The sequence below is a fragment of the Selaginella moellendorffii genome, unplaced genomic scaffold (genome assembly GCF_000143415.4).
Source record: "Selaginella moellendorffii unplaced genomic scaffold, v1.0 SELMOscaffold_0, whole genome shotgun sequence".
NCBI classification, from domain to species: Eukaryota; Viridiplantae; Streptophyta; class Lycopodiopsida; order Selaginellales; family Selaginellaceae; genus Selaginella; species Selaginella moellendorffii.
In genome coordinates, this window is record NW_003314261.1 from 2,836,715 (window position 1) to 2,856,041 (window position 19,327).

Below are 19,327 nucleotides of genomic sequence, written 5' to 3' on the forward strand. Positions count from 1 at the left end.
GGCTCCTTGATCGTAAGCTATTCTCCCCTCGATTATCATGAATCGGCATTGCTTGCCACAATCTGGTGTGTTTCTTAGATCCAGGAGCTGGACAATGGGGCAAAGAGTCTCGCGACGCTGGCAGATTCCGGGGATTCGGCGCTTTCTGGCAAGGAAACCCTGGCTGTCGAGTCCAATAACGTCGGGAAGAACGTTTCTTGGATCCCTTCTTGGGATTTGGAGGTCGAGGTGCTGCGGCGATTGACTTTGGATGATCTCGCACGACTAAGGTGTGTGTCCAAGTCCTGGAAGGAAAAGGTGTCTCAGTACGTCAGCGCTAGACCATCCCTCGCCAGCACGGTGATGATCTTTCAGGCAAAATCCCCTCGACTAGCCTACGAACAGGTGTCCTGGCTACTCAACGACGATGGCTGGATTCGAAAGCCAGTGACACTGCCAGAGAAGCCAGGAAGCCCGGAAGCGTTGGGGTCGCATCTTCTAAGGAGAAGGTTCATCGTCACACACAGCGGAAACTTTCTTCTCGTGGTTTTGGAGCCTGGAAAGTACGCGATCTACGAGCCACTCAGCATGAAATTTTCGGAGCTCCCCCTCGCCGAAGAAAGTGGTGGCTGGAGAGAGGTGTTAGCAGCTCTATACAGGACGGAGTTCGCATGCTTGATAAACCAGGCGAGCAGTGAGGTGATGATCACGACTTATACCGAAGATGGCACCTGGCTACCATGGTCGAAGACAAAGTACGATGATCCGGCTGGCCAGTCTCACCACCGCTGGCTCGAACTTGGCGTGCTCATGCCCGGTGGCTCTTACACGATTGTTTTCATGGACCTCGTCAGGCTTAATGTGGGAGTCCTCCGACTGGACGGTCCAACACCACAGATGCTCCAAGCTCCGCGCCTCGCAAGTGTTGACACCGGTCTTGTCTACTTCAACGGCCAAGAAGTGAAGCTCTTGGAGATCACCAGCAGTGCCACATACGTTCCCTGGACTTTGGACCTCGAGAATGAGAATCTTTCCTGGACAAGAGGGAGCCCGTGGCCGGCTGCCCCCGAGAGCTTCCACAAGCGGGTGAAGAAGGGAAACCGGGGAGTTCCAGCCAGGGTTCCGACAGAGTTCCGACAGATCCATGGAGTCCCGGCTCATATACGGGTGACAGAGAGAGGAGACGAGGTCATGTTCTTTGTCCTCAACACTGCAGAGATTCACTGCTACAACCGAGCAAATTCAGCATGGGGAGTAAAGCGATTGCCGAAGCATGGAGTACCAGATGGAGACGGGATCCTCCTTGGTCCACTAGCCTTGTAAAGGTACTTGCAATTCTCTCTCTCTCTCTCTCTCTCGATGAACTTGCATTCCAGTTGAATTGTTGAAGCACGAATGATCGAGAGTTCATTGCTTTGTGCAAAGTAGAGTTCTTCCTTCTGCAAAGAAATGAAAACCGGATGGAAAAAAGGTGATCACGGAGTGTCTCAGGAAAGAAAGTTAGAAACGAAGTTTTAAAGCATGCCGGGCCCTTTGATCCTTCTTTTAAGCCCTTCACGTTGAAACAGATGAGGAAGCTGGAGAGTAAGGACTTGATGTGAAGAGCAGTAAAAGCTGTCGAGACATTCTGAGTACCTCTCGTTCTTCAACCTGTTTTCGATTCAGGTGTTCCGAAAAAAACAATTTCAAGTTAAAGAGCTCCATTGACTTTGTTGACTTTTCATTGACTTAAATTGAAATGTGGTATGGGCTCATTTCATGCACTGAAGTCCATGCAAAGACAATATATTCAAGTCAATGAAACTCAATGCAAGTTAAAAGTCCAAGAAAGATTTTTGCGTCCGAAACTAGCTACGGGAGTCTTCTTTGCAGAATCCCGTGCCATGCTTTACAAATTTTCTTCGTTAGCTCGTTCCAACAAAGAACACCTGTGCTGTTTCGTCGTCTGACGCAGAGACAAGGAACTGGCCATCGCTGCATAGCCGAGAACCGTGAGCAACGCAATCACACCAAATACTTTCACAGCTCTACCTTGTTACTGCCATCCCTTGAATGCTCTCGCCATGACCGCGATAAGTTCTCAAGCACGCCCCACTCCTTGCGTCCCACTGCCAGAGCTTGCCATCCTCACAGCCAGTGAAGACTTGCTCGCCATTGCACGACCACACAAGCTTGTAAATCCCAGACTGCCAAACGGAGAAGGATCGATGCAAAGAGATCGAAAACAAAGAAAAGAGCTACTGTGTACCGTGTGTTCGCAAGTCAATCGTGGCGAGAAGCTGTGGTAGAAGTCCCAGATTACGAGCTTTTGGTCCTGTCCTCCCGTGGCTGCTAGCGCCAAACTACAAATCAGAGAAACGACTACATCAGGAACTTTTTTTAAAATCTCTCTTGGCTCCCGCTCCTTTTGGTTCTTTTTTCTTTACCTGGGAGATATAGCAGCGCACTCAACCGACGCGTCGTGCACGTCATTGAACACGTGAAGAACCTGAAAGGCATACGTAAGAGGAACTTTCAATGATAGAACTAGAGGTGAATCGAACTTTGCCATTTTGTATGCTGATAAGGCGGACAAGTCCACATGACGAGCCTGTGAGAGCGAGCTTGGAGTCATTGCTCAAGGCGAGGCAATTAACATCTGCCAAAATTTCGTGAGAACGAAATAAACAAAAAAGCAAGACTTTACTTTGCTTCACTCCATGAATACATGCTCCAGATTTTGGATCCCAAACGGAAAACCTCTCCTCAGATCCTGTGCAAACTAGCTTCCCTGCGCAGAAAAAAAAACCAGGCCTATGATTTTCCATCGTCCCAAAGATAACATTACCATCGGGTGTAAAACTTCCACACACCACTGTGCCTTGGTGCCCAACAAACATGGTCATGAAAACTCCACTGTCAGCATTCCACATCCACGATGAAAAATCGGATCCAGCGAGTATAACATGGCCGTGAGGGTGCCACCGGATCCACTGCATCAAAAAAACACGAGAAGTTTTTTGAGTCGAAAAAACGAGACGAAAAAAAAAAAGAGAGAAGAAAGCATGCCTCGATTTCACCCGGACTTTCAAGTCTATGCCTCAGATCCCCAGAAAATGGATTCCATATGTTGACAACTCCATCCGCTCCACCGGAGGCGAGGAGAAGGCCATCGCCACTGAATGCCAAGGCCGTGACACTATCTGTATGGCCTGGAAGAAAATCTATAGAAGAAAACCAAAGGAAAAGATAGAAAAAAAAGACACCAACCTTGGAGGAGGAGAGGGGGTGCTTCATCACCGATCCTCCAGATGAATGCCCGGTTGTCACAGCCACCAGTAGCAACCAGAGCTGAGTAGCAAGCGATGGAAACAACAGGCTCTGTAGTACGAGCTCTATGTTTTAGCAAAGCATCAAAATTTCCCAAGAACCTTACCGTCATGGCCCACGAAAACGTGCATAGAATCCTCGTCGACGTCCTCTCCTCCATCTTCATCTAGCGACATTCGAGCCATCGCAATCTCCTCCTCCGCCATTTCCCTGTACCTAGGGTTTTAGGGTTCTAAATGGTAGCCCTAATATAACGGGCATCTCTTTGAAGCACTAGACAAATTTTTTGGCTTATACTTCTTGTCTCTTTGAGGAAGTCTTCTCAATGATTTGAACAAGGCTTGAAACATATTTTGTCTTTCCATTGGGAAATCAAGCTTTCCAATGTAGCTAAGTTTCCAACAGTTTGCGCAAATAGTAGCATTTCGCTCCTTAGTGCTAGAATGGCGCCTCAAGCACAAGCTCCTTGTATGGTGGATGATCAAGAATACGAGAACGAGCTCGTCCAAGTTCTCGCTGAAAATGGAATCAAGCAAGTTCCACCAAGTTTTGTGCAAACTGTGGAGGATGCTGCCAATCAAGGGGACCTCATACCCGTCATTGACATGACCGCGCTTAGAGGTGATTCTAGAAGGGCACCCGAGCTTGCCAAGCTCGCGAGCGCCTGCCAGGAATGGGGCTTCTTTCAGGTATGTTGCTTTCTTCTTCTCTTTTCTCATTGTTCTTTGTACTCGCTGGAAGGTTATCAACCATGGAGTGGCAAGCACAAGATCTATTCTAAAATCTGCCAGGGACTTCTTTGAATTGCAGCTGGAGATGAAGAGATCTTGGCAAAAAGTACCAGGCCAAAGCGTTTCTAACATCTAAGGATATGGTCGCTACAATACCTCTTCTCAGACCATCTCTGACTGGGTAGACGTCCTGGTCGTGTACACTGAGCCACCATCACGCAAAAACATTGACAAATGGCCACTGCAACTCAGGTATCTTCTCCCCTACAATGTTACACTTTCTCAAATACATTATTAAACTTTGGTCTTTCAGAGAAGGCATTGAAAGTTACAGTGATGATCTCAAGGAACTTGTGCTGGAGATGAATTGTGCTATATCCGATACACTCGGATTATCTAGAGATTACATCAACAAAATGTGTGGTGAATACTCGTCTGCGCTTCGAATCAACTTCTATCCTCCATGCCCAGAGCCAGATAAAGCTCTGGGAGTAAGTCCACACTCGGATGGTTCAACCATCACTGTCCTTTGCGAGGATTCGGGCCATGAAGCTTTACAGGTAAGAAAAGATGGAGATTGGGTATCTGTGAAAGTTGTTCCAAATTCTCTCATTGTCAACATAGGAGACATTGTCCAGGTACTAAACTTCCTGATATTCAAAGCTTTGATTGTACGAGAAAATTTCTTCCAGGTGATTAGCAATGGGAAGTACAAAAGCGTGGAGCATAGAGCAGTTGTCAGCTCTGAACATGATCGTATTTCAGCAGTCATGTTTAATTATCCATCTATGAATTCGCACGTGAAAATATTTCCAGCGCCGCCACTTTGCAAGGATGCTCTATACAAGTCGTTCACTTATTATGAATATCTTTCATTCTATTTGAACCAAAAGGCTCCTGGAAAAGCTCGAGTAGATTCACTTTTGATCTGATTGTAACATCACATTGAGCTAAATTCCACCTCTATGCTTCGAAATCACAGGCTACCAGTGCCACCCGTGTAAGTGTGCTGGCCAAGTCAATAATCGTAATGCTGTACACCTATGGAGGTGGATGATTCAAGGTTGATTTGAAAACCTTTCCAGGGGCTTACTATAAAATAGCTTCCAGTCTCCAAAAGGTTTCCCTTAATTTAGTGTTGTAGAACTTGCTCATTGAAAGCGTGGTAGTGAAACATTGTGACAAAAACCCTTAGAATTTATTTTAGAGATTTTTGTGTTTATATGCAAAAGATCTAAAAGTTCACTCCATGTATGGACAAGAAACACCTAAAAATACCAAAGCTCCAAAGCTTTGACACACAAACATTCTTCCAAGTGATTAGCAATGGAAAATACAAAAGCTTGGAGCATAGAGCTATTGCATGATCATAATTTCAGCAGTCATCTGTGGGTTTGAAAACCTTTCCAAGGATCAATACAATTACATCTTTCATTCTGGACCAAAAGGCCTCCCTTTTGATCTAATGAATTTAGAACATTACATTGTTATAATCGAATCTAAAACTTAGAGCCAAAAGTGGCTAGTATATAAACCTTACAGCAGCCATACTAATTTCTTATGGCAGTGTATGGCATTTTGGGATGCTTTCTACTTATAATTACCACAGCTGTTGGATTCACGTTCAAGGGCTCTGACTATGTTCTCGTTGAAGTGGTGTTCAATCGGACTCTGGACATCATACTTGAGCGGCTAAATCGAATAAACGATAATGTTATGATCCAAATTGGTTCGAGAGCACTCGAAGATGTTGCAGGGGTTGCCTCTCAACGTCTCCATTGGGCTTGTGGTCGGTATGGCAATGATCTCTATGCTGGCGGACAAGGATGCTCTTCGGGCTCCTTCTCACATATCACAGGCTACATGTTCAAGCTCCAAATTGGTGCACTCATTGAAAGGGTGAGAGCTCAATTCTCAAGCATCAGGAGGTCGGGTTTATACCCACGTAGATTTGAGGCCCATCTTGGTAAAGACGTCTTTGAATATATTTATACACCATTGCAAACACCACCGCCCCCACCGCCATGGGGATATCAGCTAGACTCACTGTCCCATAAACAGGAGCTAGAAAGAAACATCGAAACATCCATGGGATTAGTAGCACCTACAGATTGCTGGGTTGCAGGGTTTGAACTGGAGAGCAGTAGTCCATTCAACTCAAGGCTATCGAAGGGTGGCTCGCTTTTGTCTCATGACAGGCATTATGCTTTCCATGTGACAAGTGCATGTAACCTGATTTTCTTTGAGCTAGGGGAAGATGGTGTTAAGTTTGTGTGGGCGACTGGAACACTTGCTCTGGACTGTGTTCTTAGTCTTTCTTTCGAGGGAGTGCTTGGGCTGTTTGATAAGAATGATTTTCTCTTGTGGTCTACTCCTAGGCAATGCTCACAGCCTTGCCTCTTGAGCTCGTCTTTGGTCATCCAGAGGGATGGAAACGTTGTCTTGTATTCTAATGCAAAAGCCACATGGGATACAGGAACTAATAAATAATCCCACTACAAATCATCTAAATAAAGACAAATAAACTTTCCAAAAGACAAAATAATAATGCTTTCAAGTGAAAAATAGCCAAAAGACGCTTAAATCATTCTTTGCGAGAGATATACTTTTGTCTATGTAGTGTGTAATTCTTCCAAAATTAAGATCCATGTCAGCGATAGCCGCAAGCATGTCGCGTTGGAATGCGATAACTTTGCATTAAAAGTTCGTCTAAAGCGGCAAATTTGTCGCATGAAAAGAAAATTCTACAAAAAAAAAGAGAGATATTGTACACGTCAATTGAAGAGGAACACATTGCCTTTTGCGGGAAGGTATAATGTGTTGAGGCAGATGCACGAGAGAGCATGGACAACTTCGGCATCCACGCCCTCCACGAAACCTCGCTTCCTCATGTGATCCGAGGTAGCGCGCTTGGCATACAAGCTCTCCACGCGAACCCGATCCCTGGCTCCATGAAAGAGCTTGAGAACTTTAGCGTACATTGTGCGAGAAATGAGAGTCTGAAAGAGAGAAGCAGTGTAAGTAAGCGCAAGGCTTCCTTGATCAAACTTTTTCTTTCTCTCTTACCCCGTAAGTTGATGGCTCGTTCTCCGGATTGCCGTGCATCTTCTGCAAGCCCGAGACAGCGTCCTCGATTATATGAAGTGCCTCGGCGACTATGGTGTTGTTGTCATCCACGCCGATGGATCGCTCCATGTAAGCTTCGTTGATGGTCATCTCCCCTTGCCTCAGCTTCTCTTCGAACCTGGCGAGATCCTTAAGTGCGTAGTTCATGTTTTGATGGCGTATGGCCAGCAGCGCAGCCGTGGCTCCAAGGTGGCTTCTTTTCTCGTCCAGAGCAAGGTGAAAGGCTAATAACGCGACCCTGTGACCGAGAAAATACCAAAAATTATGCTCTAGTTAGAACTAGCATACCACAGAGTTGTGTGACAGGGCTTGTCTGGTGTGGAAAACTTGTCGAGAATCGTGAGAAGGTCCTATAGCGCTTTGAAAGTTTAGAGGACGCAAAAAATGAAACATTCAACTTTTGTACCGTGAGTAGATTTTTACGTGGTTTGCTCGATCTTTTAAGCTTGCATCGCGCAAAGTAGGATGCCTGACAGGAAAGAGTCAGTACTCGGAAACAACGAAAAAACATTGGTTACCTGCACAGGGAGCATTACATCAAGGTAGTCATACTTCCAAAGTAGTCGGATTGAAGCGGCTGCTGCACCATAAGCCATCATTGTATTGAGTTCTTGCATGAGTCTAGCCTGAAAAGTTCCATTTATTCGGCATTTTGGAAAACAAGAACATAAAATTTCTACCTGATTCACAGCCATTAGAGAAGACTTGAACGCTTTGACAGCTTGTGATGTATCCCGACTAAAACGAAAGCCAAGTCGGGCTGCTATCCTCACTCCGCGGAGCAGCCTAGCTGCAAAAACACATTGAAGCTCAGAAGCCACGGATTAGCGATAGTAGAGGTTTACCAGGATCTTCAGCAAACGATTCGTCAGGAGGAATGATAGTCCGGACCTTTAAAGCAAACAAGATGAGAATAATTTTTTTTTTTGAGAAAGGCTAGACCGACTACCTTCTTTTTTTCCAGGTCAGGAAGACCTCCAACGTAATCGAAAAGAGTCCGCTCGAACGGGTCATACATAAAACTGGAAAAGTAAAATAATATAATAATAATTTTTTTTGTTGAAAAACACATTGTAAACACATACCCGTTTATGGTAAAATCTCGGCTCATTGTGTTCTCACATCGAAACAAGTCCTCCTTGCTAAAGAAGTCCTTCATAATGTTTCTGGGTTTTCTCCTACCTACGCTAGAAACAGTGTGAAAGCTCGACACCTATGGCAGCGCAAAACGAATGCCAGTAAAAGAACAGAAAAACCAGGTAGTGACTTTTACCTCAATCGTGTGGCCAAAACAAGTTACATGGCATACAGGAAAGTGTCTACCGACGATCATGGAACGAGAAAAACTTTTCTTGACCTGCAAGAACGAGTCAGCCCTGAATACTTTCGAGGGGCGATTCTTTACCTCGTCAAGATTGGCTGTGGTAATAATATCGTAATCTTTTGGAGCCTGCTTTAGCAGAGAATCTCTTACGCAGCCTCCAACAAGGTAGACACCATAGCCTGCTCACACTTTGATGCATCAGAAGGTAAGTCTTTCCAACGCTCGACTTCTACCTCTGTCCTTAAGCCGCTGTAAAACACTCCACGCACTTTGGGGAATGTTACCATGATAGATGCCACACTCGGCGCCTGTTAACTTCTTCCACTTGGGATTTGCAGCACTGTCTGCAAAGAAACGTAACAAACAAAGAATTCAATCAAAAACTTCGAGCAGATACGAGGAAGAACGACTGGAAAACCAGAAAGTTTTTACACTAGTGACATGAAATCACCTGCAAGGACCGCGGCAAGACAAAGAGGCAGACTTGTGAGGACAACCATTTTTTCCTCCTTCTACACAACTACAAACTTAAAGCAAGTTCTCTGCCAAGAACATGGAAGACAAAGTTAAGGAAGTAATCCACACCACATTTTCGACACCAGGAATCCAAGTAATAAGAAAAAAAATCTAAAATGCGAACCTTCATCGTCTGTGGCGTCTTCATCATCTCCATCGATAGCTACTGGCAATGGCAGCGGCGCTGCTTCCACAGGTCTCACAGTCCCAAACGCTGGATCTCTCTCCACGTCAATCAGCGGCACTATCTACAATGGCGCTTTAGCAGCGTGTAGCGATGAGATAAGGCGCCACTAACCTGATCTTTAGCCGCGGCGGACAATGTAGAGAGCAATGCGGCGTAGGACGAGCGCAGCGACAAGATTAGTGACGAGCGCTTCGGCCTGATGAGTCCCGGCAGGGCCATTCTCCCGCCGCGAGCCCCTAGTCCCCCATTCCTCGAGCTCCAAAGCCCTAGAATAACCCTTAAACCCTAAACCTCAGGCGAGAATATGCTTCTTGTTTTAAATCAGAGGCCTTTGTTATAGTACACTTCGGAGACTCTGCAGTTCCAGAGCGATGGCTCCAGGCTCGCCACATCCACCGAGGCTTTTTGCTTGAAAATTCCAAACGAGAGAGGAACGCCCGCTTGGATCGACAATGCGATCATACCCATCAGTGCCGGCGTCTTGAGATACGAGTGCCGCAAAAAGAATCTCGTTCTTTCCAATCTGCAGTGAAAAAGCTTTAGTTTGATCGATCTTGAGAGGAAGATAACTAATTTCTCACGAAGCGAACAACGATCTAGCAGCAGCAGAAGCCATGAATCCATCGAGCAAGCCAAGCTAAAAAGGAGAAGTTACAGTACCTGTGCATCACAAGAGGTGGGAGGAGGAGAACTGGAGCAGCGGCACTGACACGGGCAAGTATGCAAGCACTGACTGCCATGGCTCCAGCTCGTCGGCTCTCCCCAACTTCCTCGCCCTTCTCATCGTAGACTTTGATCCCCTGGAGGAACTCGTCCCTGCGAGTGATTCCCAGGTTGAGCACATCGGCCGCTGCCACTGCACAAAAGGGGATAAGCTTTCGAGCTAACCGCGTCCTGAAAAGAGGGAAAGTTAGAACGAACGATTTTGGAACTCGCAAACCTCTTGACGATTCTTTGAGCCTTGAAACTCGTGACAGAAACCATGAAGAGCTCAAGACAAACAATAAACTATGCGGACAAAAAAGAAGAAGCCGACAACAAGAATGACGCTTCTCGGAGGAAAGGACTTGCTAAGCATGAAAATCTCGCAGTTCTAGCAATGAACAAACCGAGGAAAGAAGAAGGAAGAAAAAAAAAAAGAAAAGAAAACCAGCGTACCAGGGAGCTCGATCCAGAAAGAGCTTTGAGGCCGAAAGTATCTATAAGATCGATCCTCAAGGAAGGCAAGATAGAAAAGAAGATGGACGAAGGACTCACCATGGTCTGCCCTGGGGAGCTCGATCGAGCAGCGCATTGAGGCCAACGGCGGCGCCAACAGAGCTGGCGGTAGCGCCCAGGTACGCCTGGAAGATCTTCTCCATGCTCTCGGCATTAGAGGCGTTCCTATTTGCGTAGTAGTGGAGGCAGTTGTACGTTTGATTGAGCCACTGCGCCCCAACGTTCTGGGAGAATCCCCGCGCGGACAGCATCAGGGTGTCGAGGACGAGATTGCAAGGGATAATGAAGGAGAGGCGGAGCGGGAGGAAGATCTTCTCGCCGGTGTCGGGATGAATGACGGCCTCCTTGATCTTGCGCGCCCTATCAAGCTTCTCCGCCGATATTTCGCCGCCCTGCTCGTGCTGCTCGAGGAGATCGAGAGCAGCGTCTACCTGCGCGCTCGTCACGAACGCCGTGCGGATGTCCATCATGTTGAAAATCCGTTGGACGCGCGACCAGTAGGAGCTCTCGTCCATCGCCGCCGGCGAGAGAGAGAAGCGTGACGAAGAACCCTAAAAGCAGGGCTTTTCTGCCACGTCGGACAGGGTTTTAGCTTAGGGTTAGGGTGTGGCAATGGCCGCGCGACGAGCTCTCCGGAAGCTCGGAGGGGGAGCTTCCAGTCTCTTCGCCGATTGCCACACATCACATTCTTCCGGGCAACGATCCTGGTCCAGGTTTCACGAATTCGCGAGGGCGGATTATCACTTCGCCGCGCACAGGGATGAATCATCGCGGCGGGATCAGGGGCATTTCCCGCTGGATGCCAGGAGCATCGCGATGTTTGGGAATTCCAGGATTCTGGGCAAGGCTGTTGCTGCTGCTGGCCTTGGCGGCGGCCATTCCGTTCGATTTTGTAGCTCGATGAGTGAGAGTGCGGCGGAGAGCATTCGATTTCCGGAGACGCTGGCGGATGCCGCGCAGGAAATCGTGTCCGGCGCCGCTGGTGCCACTTACGATCTTAGCAAAGAGATCGTTTTGGCGGTGTCCGAGTCTTTCCCCTGGACAGCGGCAGTGCAGTACGTTATATACGCGACTCACGTTGTTACAGGTCTTCCTTGGTAAGAAATTCTTCAGATTGGTTTTCTAGCTCTAAGATTCTCTCTTCTTTGGTTTTTTCCTTGTGAGGTGGTTGTCCATAGCTCTCACGACGGTCGCCGTTCGTACTATGGTTCTTCCACTGGTTATCTATCAAGTGAAATCTACGGCAAGGTTTGCGGTAAGTTCTCGTGAGTTTTCTGAGAAAGATTTGGTCTTGAGACTTTGCTTTTCCTCCTAGCTGTTGAGACCAGATCTCGAGAAGATCAAAGTTGATATGGAACAAGCTGTAAGTATGCACACATTATCTATCTCCCAAGTTTTCAACTTTGTTGCTTGTATCAGAACTATGATCCTGTCGCTTTGGCCGAGAACAAGAGGAAAATGGCTGAGCTCTTTGCAAAGTATGTCTTTTTAGTCTTGTTTTCAAGACACAGCGGGTTACATTTTCTTACAGACACAAAACTGATCCTTTTACTCCTCTTATCGGCGCGCTGCTTCAAGGACCTATCTTCATGTGCTTCTTTTTTGGGGTGCGTAGTCCCAATCTTTGTTAATTGCAAGCAACTGTGGTGATGATGGATCTTAACAGCTGCGCACAATGGCAGAAAAAATGGATTCTTTCAAAGAGGGTGGTGCGTTTTGGTTCACGGACTTGACAACTCCGGACGAACTATATATTCTGCCTTTCATTACTACTGCCACTTTCCTGATAACAGTGGAGGTATGAAGTAGTGTGTGTCTAGCTTTTGCACTTACTGGCAGACTGTGGTAGCTCAATGCTGTCGACGGAATGCAAGGACAACCGAATCAGAAGACCATGAAGAACATATTGAGAGGAATGGGAGTTTTGTTTCTGCCTCTCACTGCGCAGTTTCCGAAGGTAATCGACAGTTTTCCTGGTATATTTTCTTACTACTTTCTGCTTCTTGACATGTAGGCTCTTTTTTGCTACTGGGTGACGTCCAACCTGTGGTCGATGCTTCAGGGTGCTTGTAAGTAGAGCTTGTTCGCTTTACTTATTGACGCCTCTCACGTCGCATTCGTTCCTTCAGTGCTGCGAAACAAGAAATTCAAAGCATATCTCGACATCCCGGACACGTCTCACTTGGGAACTCCAGCGCCGCCGCCTACAATCACCAGCTCCAAACCCCCGGCGAGAAAGGCAATCACTCCTCCACCGGGCGTAAGTTTCAATCCCGGCGACTCGAAGAAGGCAAGGCGCCTGGTCCACTGAGCCTACCAAAATCTCTGCGAGGTAATTTAGAGCAAGTTTTGCAGGAAACACGAAGAACAATTAATCATAAAGTTGCTGCCACCAGTGTAAAAAAATCTGAGACAACGTTTCCATGTTCTCCAAAAGTATCAAAGCTGATACGAAAGAGAGGCTTATTCTTATTCCAAAGTTCCAAAGATCACCCTCTACAAACGCGCCTGGAGCGCTGGCACAAACTTGACAATGCGTCGATACGCATCCAGCGTGAGGAAATCGTCCAGATCCTCCTTGGTGCACTGCCTCGCAAACAATGCCGCGGCCTCACGATATCGCCCACTCTCAAACCTCTTCTTCCCCACCTCTCTCTCGATCCTCCCGATCTCCTCCTCCACGACTCGCCCAAATAGCTCCTTGCTCACACTGACGGCCACGATCTCGCCATCCAGCACGGCGCCATACTTGATCCACTGCCAGTTCTGGACCCGGCTAATCTCCGCCGTTGCCGCGTCCTCCATGAGATTGTAGAGCGGTACGGAGCCAGTCCCCGTGAGCCACGCGGCGAGGTACTGGATGCCGACACGTGTGTTGTGGCGCAGGCCCTCTAGGGTTCTCACGCCGCGCGGCATTTGGAGGAGGTCGGCCTCCGTGACGTGCACGTCGTCACGCTTGATGTGGAGCTGGTTGGCGCGCGGCATGTTGTCGTCGAAGACCTTGGTCACCAGCTCGATCAGTCCGGGATGCGCCGCCCAGGTTCCATCGTGCCCGGCCTTCACCTCGCGGAGCTTGTCCGCGCGGACGAGCTCGAAGGCGGTGTCGTTGGCGGCGGGATCGTCGCGGATGGGGATCTGCGCGGCCTGATCGGTCGGATCGGACAAGCGATCGATCGATACAGGCAAGTGAAAGATCGGTCAGCAAGCGAAAATATTTCGGGGAAGTGGATCCGAATGAAAGAACGATCAATCAGGCAGATATTTCGGAGAATCACGCAAGATCGATCGATGTTTCGGGGAAGTGGACTGTAGATCGATAGCGATCAGGTCGGAGTTATCAATCAGGGAAGAATAGGCAGATATTTCGGAGAATCACGCAAGAAAGTGGACTGTAGATCGATCGCGATCACGGGATGAACAGGCAGATATGTCGGAGCATCACGATCGATGAGCAGCAAAATCTAGGAAATAGGCAACAGAGATCGATGGAGGGAAAGAAATTCTGGAAGGAATGGGAGGAGAGGAGAAAATTTTGGCTTACCATTCCTCCCATGGCGTGGACACCGCGGCGATGGCACGTCTTGATGAGCAGCTCCGTGTAGCTCTTGAGGAAGTGCTGGGTCATCCCCACCTGGAAGCGATCGGGCAGCAGTCGATCGGGGTGAGCGCGCACCGTCTTGACGAAGCTAAAGATGTAGTCCCAGCGCCCGCAATTCAATCCGGCCGAGTGCTCGCGCAGCTCGTAGAGGATCTCGTGCATCTGGAACACCGCCGGCAGCGTCTCGATCAGCACCGTCGCGCGGATGCTACCGCGCGGCGCGGCCATCCTCTCCTCGGCTCGATCAAACACGGCGTTCCACACCGCGGCCTCGCGCGAGTGCTGCATCTTTGGGAGGTAGAAGAAGGGGCCATAGCCGTCGTGCTTGGATCGGAAGGAGGAGTGATTGTGGAAGTAGTAGAGGCCGAAATCGATGAGCGCGCCAGTGGCGGGCTCGCCATCGATCTCGATGTGGGCTTCCTGGAGGTGCCAGCCGCGGGGGCGGACGAAGAGCACCGCGGTCTTGTCATTGAGCTTGTAGTGCTTGTTCCTGGCCTTGTCCTCGAAGGAGATGGATCGATTCACAGCGTCGCAGAGATTCTTCTGGCCGCGCACGATGTTGTCCCAGGTTGGAGAGAGGGAATCCTCGAAATCGGCCTGCCAAGAAACAAGAAATTATCACTAGACAATTCGATCCAAAATCTTGCAAGAACTAGAAATTCCACAAGAACAATAGATCATCCAAAATCTTCGCAAGAAACTCAAGAAACTCTCGAAATCCTTCGCTGCTCACCATGAAAACTTTGGCGCCCGAGTTGAGGGCATTGATGATCATCTTGCGCTCCACGGGGCCAGTGATCTCCACCCGGCGATCCGCGATCACGGCCGGCGTCTTGGAGCAGCTCCAATCGCCCTCGCGGAGCTCCCGCGTGGCTGGATCGAACCCTGGCAGCTCGCCGCTATCGTAGCGCGCTTGCTCCTCCCGCCGGCATCCCAGGTTGAATTTCACGCGCGGGCGAAACTCGCGCTCCAAATCCGCCACGAACTGGAGCGCCTCGCGGCTGAGGATCCGGTTGAGGGAGGGATCCGAGAGAGGCCCGCGGATCCGGATGCCCGCTGGCGCGTCCAGCGGAAGCGATTTGGAAGAGTAGCCATTCTCCATGCTGTGACCAATTGATCGATCACCGATCGCTGGAAACCCTAGGATAGGGGAGAAGATACGACGAGATACGTAGGAGGAGTGTGGACGAGCTGCGCATTATTGACATGAAATCTATACTCGGAAAGATCCGAGGTCAGAGCCTATCTTTCTAAACAGGGAAGATGTACACTTGGCAATGGCGGCCAAGTTAATCCCGACCGCTCATTTAAAATTCCCTTGGTCAACAAATGTCAACGATCAACGGCTACCGGCGAAGAAGGTTTGAGACCGTCACATACGAGGCGGCATCCTGGCCGTCAACCCCAAGTGCCCACCCCGCGACGCGGGCGCCGCGCGTCGCGTCGCCGTGTGTCTTGCAAGCGCCCAACAGTACCGCCCAGGAGCTGGACAGGTCCGCCGCTGGGAGGCTCTGGATGAAGCTCTCGGCGCTGTCCAGCCATCCCGCGCGGCCCAGGAGATCCACCACGCACCCAATGTGCTCCGCCTCGGCTTGGATCCCATAGTCGCGCCGGAACGCCACGAAGTAGTGGTAGCCGAGCTCTACCTCCCCGACGTGGCTGCATGCCGCCAGCACGCTGACGAACGTGGCAGCACTAGGCGGTACGCCGTCAAGCTCCATCTCGCTGTACAGCTCCAGGGATTCCAGACTGTGTCCGTGCCGCGCGAGTGCCTCGATCATACAGTTCCACGACACCAGGTTCCTCCTGTGGCCCATGCCGTCGAATACCGCGCGGGCCTCGGCAATGCTGCCGCACGACGCGTACATGGCCATGACCGTGTTGGCGACGAAGGGATCCGAGTCGAGCCCCGCGGACGTGGCCCGCGCGTGGAGCGATCGCCCGTGAGCGATCCCGAGCTGGGACGCGGCCTCGATCGCCGCCACGAATGTATACTCGTTGGGACGAACGCCCTCGAGCTCCATCCGGCGGAGCGCTGCCACAGCGTCGCTGGATCGCCCGTCAGCGGCTAGGGCCGAGATGAGCGCCGTCCACGGCACGACGCCCTTCTCCCAGATCTCGGAAAAGACGCGCCGCGCGTCATCTGTGCGGCTACACTTGGCGTAAAGCCCGAGTAGCGCGGTAAGCAGCTGGTCGTCTAGCGTGACGCCGGAGGATAGCAGCGCGCCATGGATTCGCACGGCTAGATCCGGCGGCACACCGCCAGCGGCACAGGCACTAATGATGCTCGTGAAGGTAGAGCCGTCGGGCCTGGCGGCGCCGTCCAGATTCATCGCCCAGAAGAAGCCAAGCGCTTCGTGGATCGCTCCCGCCTGGCTGCTCACCGCGATCATCACGTTCCACATCACGGCATTCCTCTCGGGCAGTGAGTGGAAGATCTCGCGCGCGCGATCGAGCTCGCCCAGCTTGCCATACATGTTGAGCAGCGCGGCGGCGACGATGGGGCTGGATCCATGGCCGCTGGCGGCGACGGCGGCGGCGAGGCTGGCGATCCTCTGCGCCGCCACCGCGCGGTACCGCGGTGGTGGCGATCGCGGCGAGCTCGCGCACGCGTCCAGCGCGCTCACAAAGGTGACGCGGTCGGGCTTGAGACCCTCGAGCACCATTCTCTCGTACAGCTCCATCGCAGGACCAAAACGCCCGTTCTGGGCATTTGCAGTGATGACCGCGGTCCAGCAAATGCTGTTCTTTCTCGGCATCTTTGCGAAGGCGTTTCTAGCTCGATCGACGCTACCACACTTCCCATACGCATTCACTAGCGCAGTTCCAACGACGATCTCCAGATCCAGCCCCAGCGACGCGATTCTCGCGTGAAGCGCAATTACCGCGTCGAGGCATCGCAGCTCCGAGCACGCGACGAGGACGCTCACGAACGTAGCGGCGTTGGGCGCTACGCCGGACTGGTCCATGAAGCGCAGGAGATGGAGGGCCTCCCAGCGGCGATCCGCGCTCTCGGAGAAGGCGGCGATGAGGATCGTCCAGGAGAAGACGTTCTTGTCCGCGATGGCGTCGAAGATCTTCCTGGACTCGTCGGGGCGGCCGCATTTGCCATACATATCGGCCAGGCAATTGGCCAGGAACCGGTCCTGGCTCAATCCGTGAAACTTGCGGATGTGATCGTGGATGCGCTGCCCCTGCTCGAGCGCGCGATCGTCGGCGCAGCGCCGCAGCACCGCCGCGTACGTTGACGGCGCCGCCTGGCTCTTGGCGCGCTCCATCTCGTCCAAGACGCCAGAGATGCGCGCCATGGCACAGTCCTCGTCCAGGAGGCCAAGCATGGCATCAGTTCTAGAGAGTTTCCACGTCTTCTCGATTGAGAGGAAGCTAGCTAGAACAAAATCCCAAAGATCATACCATCTATCCCATGGCGGCTTTCAGCGCGTCCCCAGCGCCTTGGAAGAAGCACCACGAGAGGATGAAATCGGCGATGAAGATGCAAACCAGCGAGATCACCACCGCGGAGGTCGTGCTCTCTCCAACACCTTTAGCGCCACCCAGAGTCTGCAAAGAACACGCCAAGAACACGCTTTAGAACGATCAAAGCTCTCAAAGCTTACCGTCACTCCCCAGGCGCAGCTCACGATCGAAATGATCCCTCCAAACACGAACGACTTGATCATGGTGCTCACGATGTCCCACGGCTGCAAGGCTCTCGCGGCGGAGTCGAGGATGATGTTGGCGCTCACCCGGTACACCGAGTCGGCCAGGAGCACGCTCGCCGCCATCCCCACCGAGAAACACATGAGCGTGAGGAACGGCATCGCCAGGCAGCACGCCAAGACTCTGGGAGTGATGAGGTAGTCCACCGGATCAGTCCCAAGAACACGCAGAGTATCGGTTTGCTCGGATACTTGCATCGTCCCAAGCTCCGCCGCGAAGGCGCTGCCCACCCGGCCCGCGAGGATCACCGCCGTCACCACCGGAGAGAGCTCCCGCGCCAGCGCCAGTGCGAGGACGCCACCCACGGATCGCGTGAGGCCGAGCTTGGCGAACTCGCGGACGAACTGGATCGTGAAGACCATCCCCACGAAGGAGGCGGTGAGGAGATTGACGCCCAGGGAGCCCGGGCCGACGGCCTCCAGCTGCTGGACGGTGTTCCGGACGTGGATTCTTCCCTGGAGAGTGCGCAGGATCACCTGGCCGCCGATGACGAGTGTGGCGAGCGCGCGCCAGAGGTAGCGCGGCGGCTTCCATCCCGCGAGCACGGGGCTAGAATCGGCCTCTACTGCTGCTGCGGCGGCTGTGGCTGCGGCGGCGGACGATAGAGGCGCGCCATCGGTGCTCTGCTGCTGAAACCCTGCCCGGCATTTTTGGAGGCAGGCTAGCTTCTTCCGCGGCGGTCGAGGAGCGCCGCGATCTGCTGGGAAGAAGTGGCGGCGATGGAGCAATGACAGACCTGGCGGAATCTTTGCACGGAGGAGCGCCCTCGCCACATCTGCCATGCATTCCTGCCTATTAGGGTTCTTGGCCAGCCACACAAAGATTTGCCTCTCATTTGAGCTAGAGAAATTTGCCATTTTAGCACATCCAAACTTTTCCATCCCAAATAACTTTTAATATTATACATTTCCTTCTCTGTAATAATAGAATTAAGTGGTTGTGCTGCACATTAACATGTAGCATGTTTAATAGTAAAACTTAATTCAGTTTATCAATTAAAAATTTATAATATTATAAGTTATAAACATAATTTTATTTTTATTATATAAATAATATTAAATGGTATCATAAATTAAAATATACTAAGAAATGTTTAAAAAAATTTATAAATTATAAACATACAGACTTTTTACGAAGATCATAGAAAGTCAAAAGATTTTTTTCTTTAGCCTAAAGATTTCACTGAAAAATGTTTTAACAAAATTAATCTAAATAAATGACAACCCTTAGATAGTAGAATATTTTAAAAAATTTAAGTATATTTTAATTATATTTATTTAGTTCTTCTTTAGCAAACTAAAAATAACCTTAGATATTACAAAATAACATTTTAGAAATATATTATTAATTATTTTCCCTAATTAAAAAATAAGAAATTTAAAAAAATATATTTAACTATCATAAGTAAATAGATAATTTTTATTTACATTTTTATAATTACTATGCATTATGTAACATTGTACTTAGACAAATAAAATATTTAGAATATTGCAAAGAAAAACTTATTAACATGGCATAAATATAATCTTTCTAAATTAATATTAAACGTAACCTTTTTAAAACCCTAAAGTGAAGAGAAAAAGAGAAATATACAATGATAGTCTCAGATGTTTTAATAT

General features: G+C 49.9%; 8 protein-coding genes across 11 annotated transcripts; 2 read left to right on the plus strand and 6 right to left on the minus strand.

Annotated features, from left to right (window-relative positions):
• Positions 1–1,765: 1,765 nt before the first annotated feature.
• Positions 1,766–3,508, minus strand: LOC9641766 (angio-associated migratory cell protein). 3 transcript variants are annotated; one of them, XM_024672506.1, is made up of 10 exons: positions 3,395–3,508; positions 3,229–3,339; positions 3,028–3,161; positions 2,807–2,951; positions 2,666–2,749; positions 2,523–2,617; positions 2,406–2,467; positions 2,228–2,321; positions 2,011–2,165; positions 1,766–1,953 (listed from the first exon to the last, which is right to left on the minus strand). In XM_024672506.1, the coding sequence occupies exons 1-10, from the start codon at positions 3,492–3,494 to the stop codon at positions 1,884–1,886; spliced, it is 1,050 nt and encodes a 349-aa protein (XP_024528274.1). In that variant the 5' UTR covers positions 3,495–3,508; the 3' UTR covers positions 1,766–1,883. The 3 variants fall into 3 exon arrangements, with proteins under 3 accessions (XP_024528274.1, XP_024528269.1, XP_024528260.1); XM_024672501.1 differs by having other exon boundaries at positions 3,028–3,170; XM_024672492.1 differs by having other exon boundaries at positions 3,028–3,182.
• A 223-nt stretch (positions 3,509–3,731) lies between these two features.
• On the plus strand, positions 3,732–5,076 carry LOC9641767 (protein SRG1). The gene is made up of 6 exons (XM_024670748.1): positions 3,732–3,977; positions 4,030–4,047; positions 4,186–4,271; positions 4,333–4,657; positions 4,712–4,819; positions 5,002–5,076. Exons 1-6 carry the CDS (start codon positions 3,732–3,734, stop codon positions 5,074–5,076), a joined length of 858 nt encoding a protein of 285 aa, XP_024526516.1.
• Positions 5,077–6,677: 1,601 nt separating this feature from the next.
• Positions 6,678–9,441, minus strand: LOC112346362 (poly(A) polymerase I-like). 2 transcript variants are annotated; one of them, XM_024675166.1, is made up of 15 exons: positions 9,284–9,352; positions 9,110–9,229; positions 8,921–9,011; positions 8,703–8,813; positions 8,551–8,648; positions 8,419–8,502; positions 8,231–8,358; positions 8,095–8,167; positions 7,991–8,036; positions 7,826–7,935; positions 7,664–7,771; positions 7,552–7,614; positions 7,434–7,495; positions 7,086–7,383; positions 6,678–7,018 (listed from the first exon to the last, which is right to left on the minus strand). In XM_024675166.1, exons 3-15 carry the CDS (start codon positions 8,967–8,969, stop codon positions 6,794–6,796), a joined length of 1,455 nt encoding a protein of 484 aa, XP_024530934.1. In that variant the 5' UTR covers positions 8,970–9,011; positions 9,110–9,229; positions 9,284–9,352; the 3' UTR covers positions 6,678–6,793. The 2 variants fall into 2 exon arrangements, with proteins under 2 accessions (XP_024530934.1, XP_024530929.1); XM_024675161.1 differs by lacking the exon at positions 8,921–9,011 and having other exon boundaries at positions 6,689–7,018; positions 9,110–9,233; positions 9,284–9,441.
• A 26-nt stretch (positions 9,442–9,467) lies between these two features.
• LOC9641768 (sideroflexin-5) lies at positions 9,468–10,945 on the minus strand. The gene is made up of 3 exons (XM_002960883.2): positions 10,430–10,945; positions 9,833–10,066; positions 9,468–9,695 (listed from the first exon to the last, which is right to left on the minus strand). Exons 1-3 carry the CDS (start codon positions 10,903–10,905, stop codon positions 9,494–9,496), a joined length of 912 nt encoding a protein of 303 aa, XP_002960929.2. The 5' UTR covers positions 10,906–10,945; the 3' UTR covers positions 9,468–9,493.
• A 36-nt stretch (positions 10,946–10,981) lies between these two features.
• LOC9641769 (mitochondrial inner membrane protein OXA1) lies at positions 10,982–12,865 on the plus strand. Its single transcript, XM_002960226.2, has 9 exons — positions 10,982–11,487; positions 11,555–11,645; positions 11,706–11,753; positions 11,810–11,868; positions 11,922–11,997; positions 12,057–12,188; positions 12,240–12,347; positions 12,405–12,459; positions 12,520–12,865. Exons 1-9 carry the CDS (start codon positions 11,003–11,005, stop codon positions 12,699–12,701), a joined length of 1,236 nt encoding a protein of 411 aa, XP_002960272.2. The 5' UTR covers positions 10,982–11,002; the 3' UTR covers positions 12,702–12,865.
• LOC9662990 (malate synthase, glyoxysomal) lies at positions 12,840–15,306 on the minus strand. The gene is made up of 3 exons (XM_002960884.2): positions 14,722–15,306; positions 13,932–14,585; positions 12,840–13,534 (listed from the first exon to the last, which is right to left on the minus strand). The coding sequence occupies exons 1-3, from the start codon at positions 15,088–15,090 to the stop codon at positions 12,887–12,889; spliced, it is 1,671 nt and encodes a 556-aa protein (XP_002960930.1). The 5' UTR covers positions 15,091–15,306; the 3' UTR covers positions 12,840–12,886.
• Positions 15,307–15,334: 28 nt separating this feature from the next.
• Positions 15,335–17,296, minus strand: LOC9641770 (pentatricopeptide repeat-containing protein At1g06140, mitochondrial). Its single transcript, XM_002960885.2, has one exon. It carries the CDS (start codon positions 17,294–17,296, stop codon positions 15,335–15,337), a length of 1,962 nt encoding a protein of 653 aa, XP_002960931.2.
• Positions 17,297–17,334: 38 nt separating this feature from the next.
• LOC9662991 (protein TRIGALACTOSYLDIACYLGLYCEROL 1, chloroplastic) lies at positions 17,335–18,589 on the minus strand. Its single transcript, XM_002960886.2, has 2 exons — positions 17,606–18,589; positions 17,335–17,549 (listed from the first exon to the last, which is right to left on the minus strand). The coding sequence occupies exons 1-2, from the start codon at positions 18,587–18,589 to the stop codon at positions 17,406–17,408; spliced, it is 1,128 nt and encodes a 375-aa protein (XP_002960932.2). The 3' UTR covers positions 17,335–17,405.
• Between the last annotated feature and the right edge of the window lie 738 nt (positions 18,590–19,327).

What these genes read in the sequence shown, in the direction of transcription:
- LOC9641766 (XM_024672492.1), bottom strand. Translation starts at nt 3,494, where the DNA reads ATGGCGGAGGAGGAGATTGCGATGGCTCGAATGTCGCTAGATGAAGAT. An exon ending in TCAGCATACAAAATGGCAAA is followed by an intron (nt 2,468 to 2,522) that starts GTTCGATTCACC and finishes TATGCCTTTCAG; the next exon opens with GTTCTTCACGTGTTCAATGA. An exon ending in TGCGCTGCTATATCTCCCAG is followed by an intron (nt 2,322 to 2,405) that starts GTAAAGAAAAAA and finishes TCTGATTTGTAG; the next exon opens with TTTGGCGCTAGCAGCCACGG.
- LOC9641767 (XM_024670748.1), top strand. Translation starts at nt 3,732, where the DNA reads ATGGCGCCTCAAGCACAAGCTCCTTGTATGGTGGATGATCAAGAATAC. An exon ending in AAATGGCCACTGCAACTCAG is followed by an intron (nt 4,272 to 4,332) that starts GTATCTTCTCCC and finishes TTGGTCTTTCAG; the next exon opens with AGAAGGCATTGAAAGTTACA. An exon ending in ACATAGGAGACATTGTCCAG is followed by an intron (nt 4,658 to 4,711) that starts GTACTAAACTTC and finishes AATTTCTTCCAG; the next exon opens with GTGATTAGCAATGGGAAGTA.
- LOC112346362 (XM_024675161.1), bottom strand. Translation starts at nt 9,391, where the DNA reads ATGGCCCTGCCGGGACTCATCAGGCCGAAGCGCTCGTCACTAATCTTG. An exon ending in GTTTTGGCCACACGATTGAG is followed by an intron (nt 8,359 to 8,418) that starts GTAAAAGTCACT and finishes GCGCTGCCATAG; the next exon opens with GTGTCGAGCTTTCACACTGT. An exon ending in ACGAGCCATCAACTTACGGG is followed by an intron (nt 7,019 to 7,085) that starts GTAAGAGAGAAA and finishes TCTCTCTTTCAG; the next exon opens with ACTCTCATTTCTCGCACAAT.
- LOC9641768 (XM_002960883.2), bottom strand. Translation starts at nt 10,905, where the DNA reads ATGGACGAGAGCTCCTACTGGTCGCGCGTCCAACGGATTTTCAACATG. An exon ending in GCTCCCCAGGGCAGACCATG is followed by an intron (nt 10,067 to 10,429) that starts GTGAGTCCTTCG and finishes CCCTCTTTTCAG; the next exon opens with GACGCGGTTAGCTCGAAAGC. An exon ending in CCACCTCTTGTGATGCACAG is followed by an intron (nt 9,696 to 9,832) that starts GTACTGTAACTT and finishes TTTTCACTGCAG; the next exon opens with ATTGGAAAGAACGAGATTCT.
- LOC9641769 (XM_002960226.2), top strand. Translation starts at nt 11,003, where the DNA reads ATGGCCGCGCGACGAGCTCTCCGGAAGCTCGGAGGGGGAGCTTCCAGT. An exon ending in GTTGTTACAGGTCTTCCTTG is followed by an intron (nt 11,488 to 11,554) that starts GTAAGAAATTCT and finishes TTTCCTTGTGAG; the next exon opens with GTGGTTGTCCATAGCTCTCA. An exon ending in GTCGATGCTTCAGGGTGCTT is followed by an intron (nt 12,460 to 12,519) that starts GTAAGTAGAGCT and finishes TCGTTCCTTCAG; the next exon opens with TGCTGCGAAACAAGAAATTC.
- LOC9662990 (XM_002960884.2), bottom strand. Translation starts at nt 15,090, where the DNA reads ATGGAGAATGGCTACTCTTCCAAATCGCTTCCGCTGGACGCGCCAGCG. An exon ending in CGGGCGCCAAAGTTTTCATG is followed by an intron (nt 14,586 to 14,721) that starts GTGAGCAGCGAA and finishes GTTTCTTGGCAG; the next exon opens with GCCGATTTCGAGGATTCCCT. An exon ending in TCCACGCCATGGGAGGAATG is followed by an intron (nt 13,535 to 13,931) that starts GTAAGCCAAAAT and finishes CCGACCGATCAG; the next exon opens with GCCGCGCAGATCCCCATCCG.
- LOC9641770 (XM_002960885.2), bottom strand. Translation starts at nt 17,296, where the DNA reads ATGGCGCGCATCTCTGGCGTCTTGGACGAGATGGAGCGCGCCAAGAGC.
- LOC9662991 (XM_002960886.2), bottom strand. Translation starts at nt 18,589, where the DNA reads ATGGAAAAGTTTGGATGTGCTAAAATGGCAAATTTCTCTAGCTCAAAT. An exon ending in GCTGCGCCTGGGGAGTGACG is followed by an intron (nt 17,550 to 17,605) that starts GTAAGCTTTGAG and finishes TGTTCTTTGCAG; the next exon opens with ACTCTGGGTGGCGCTAAAGG.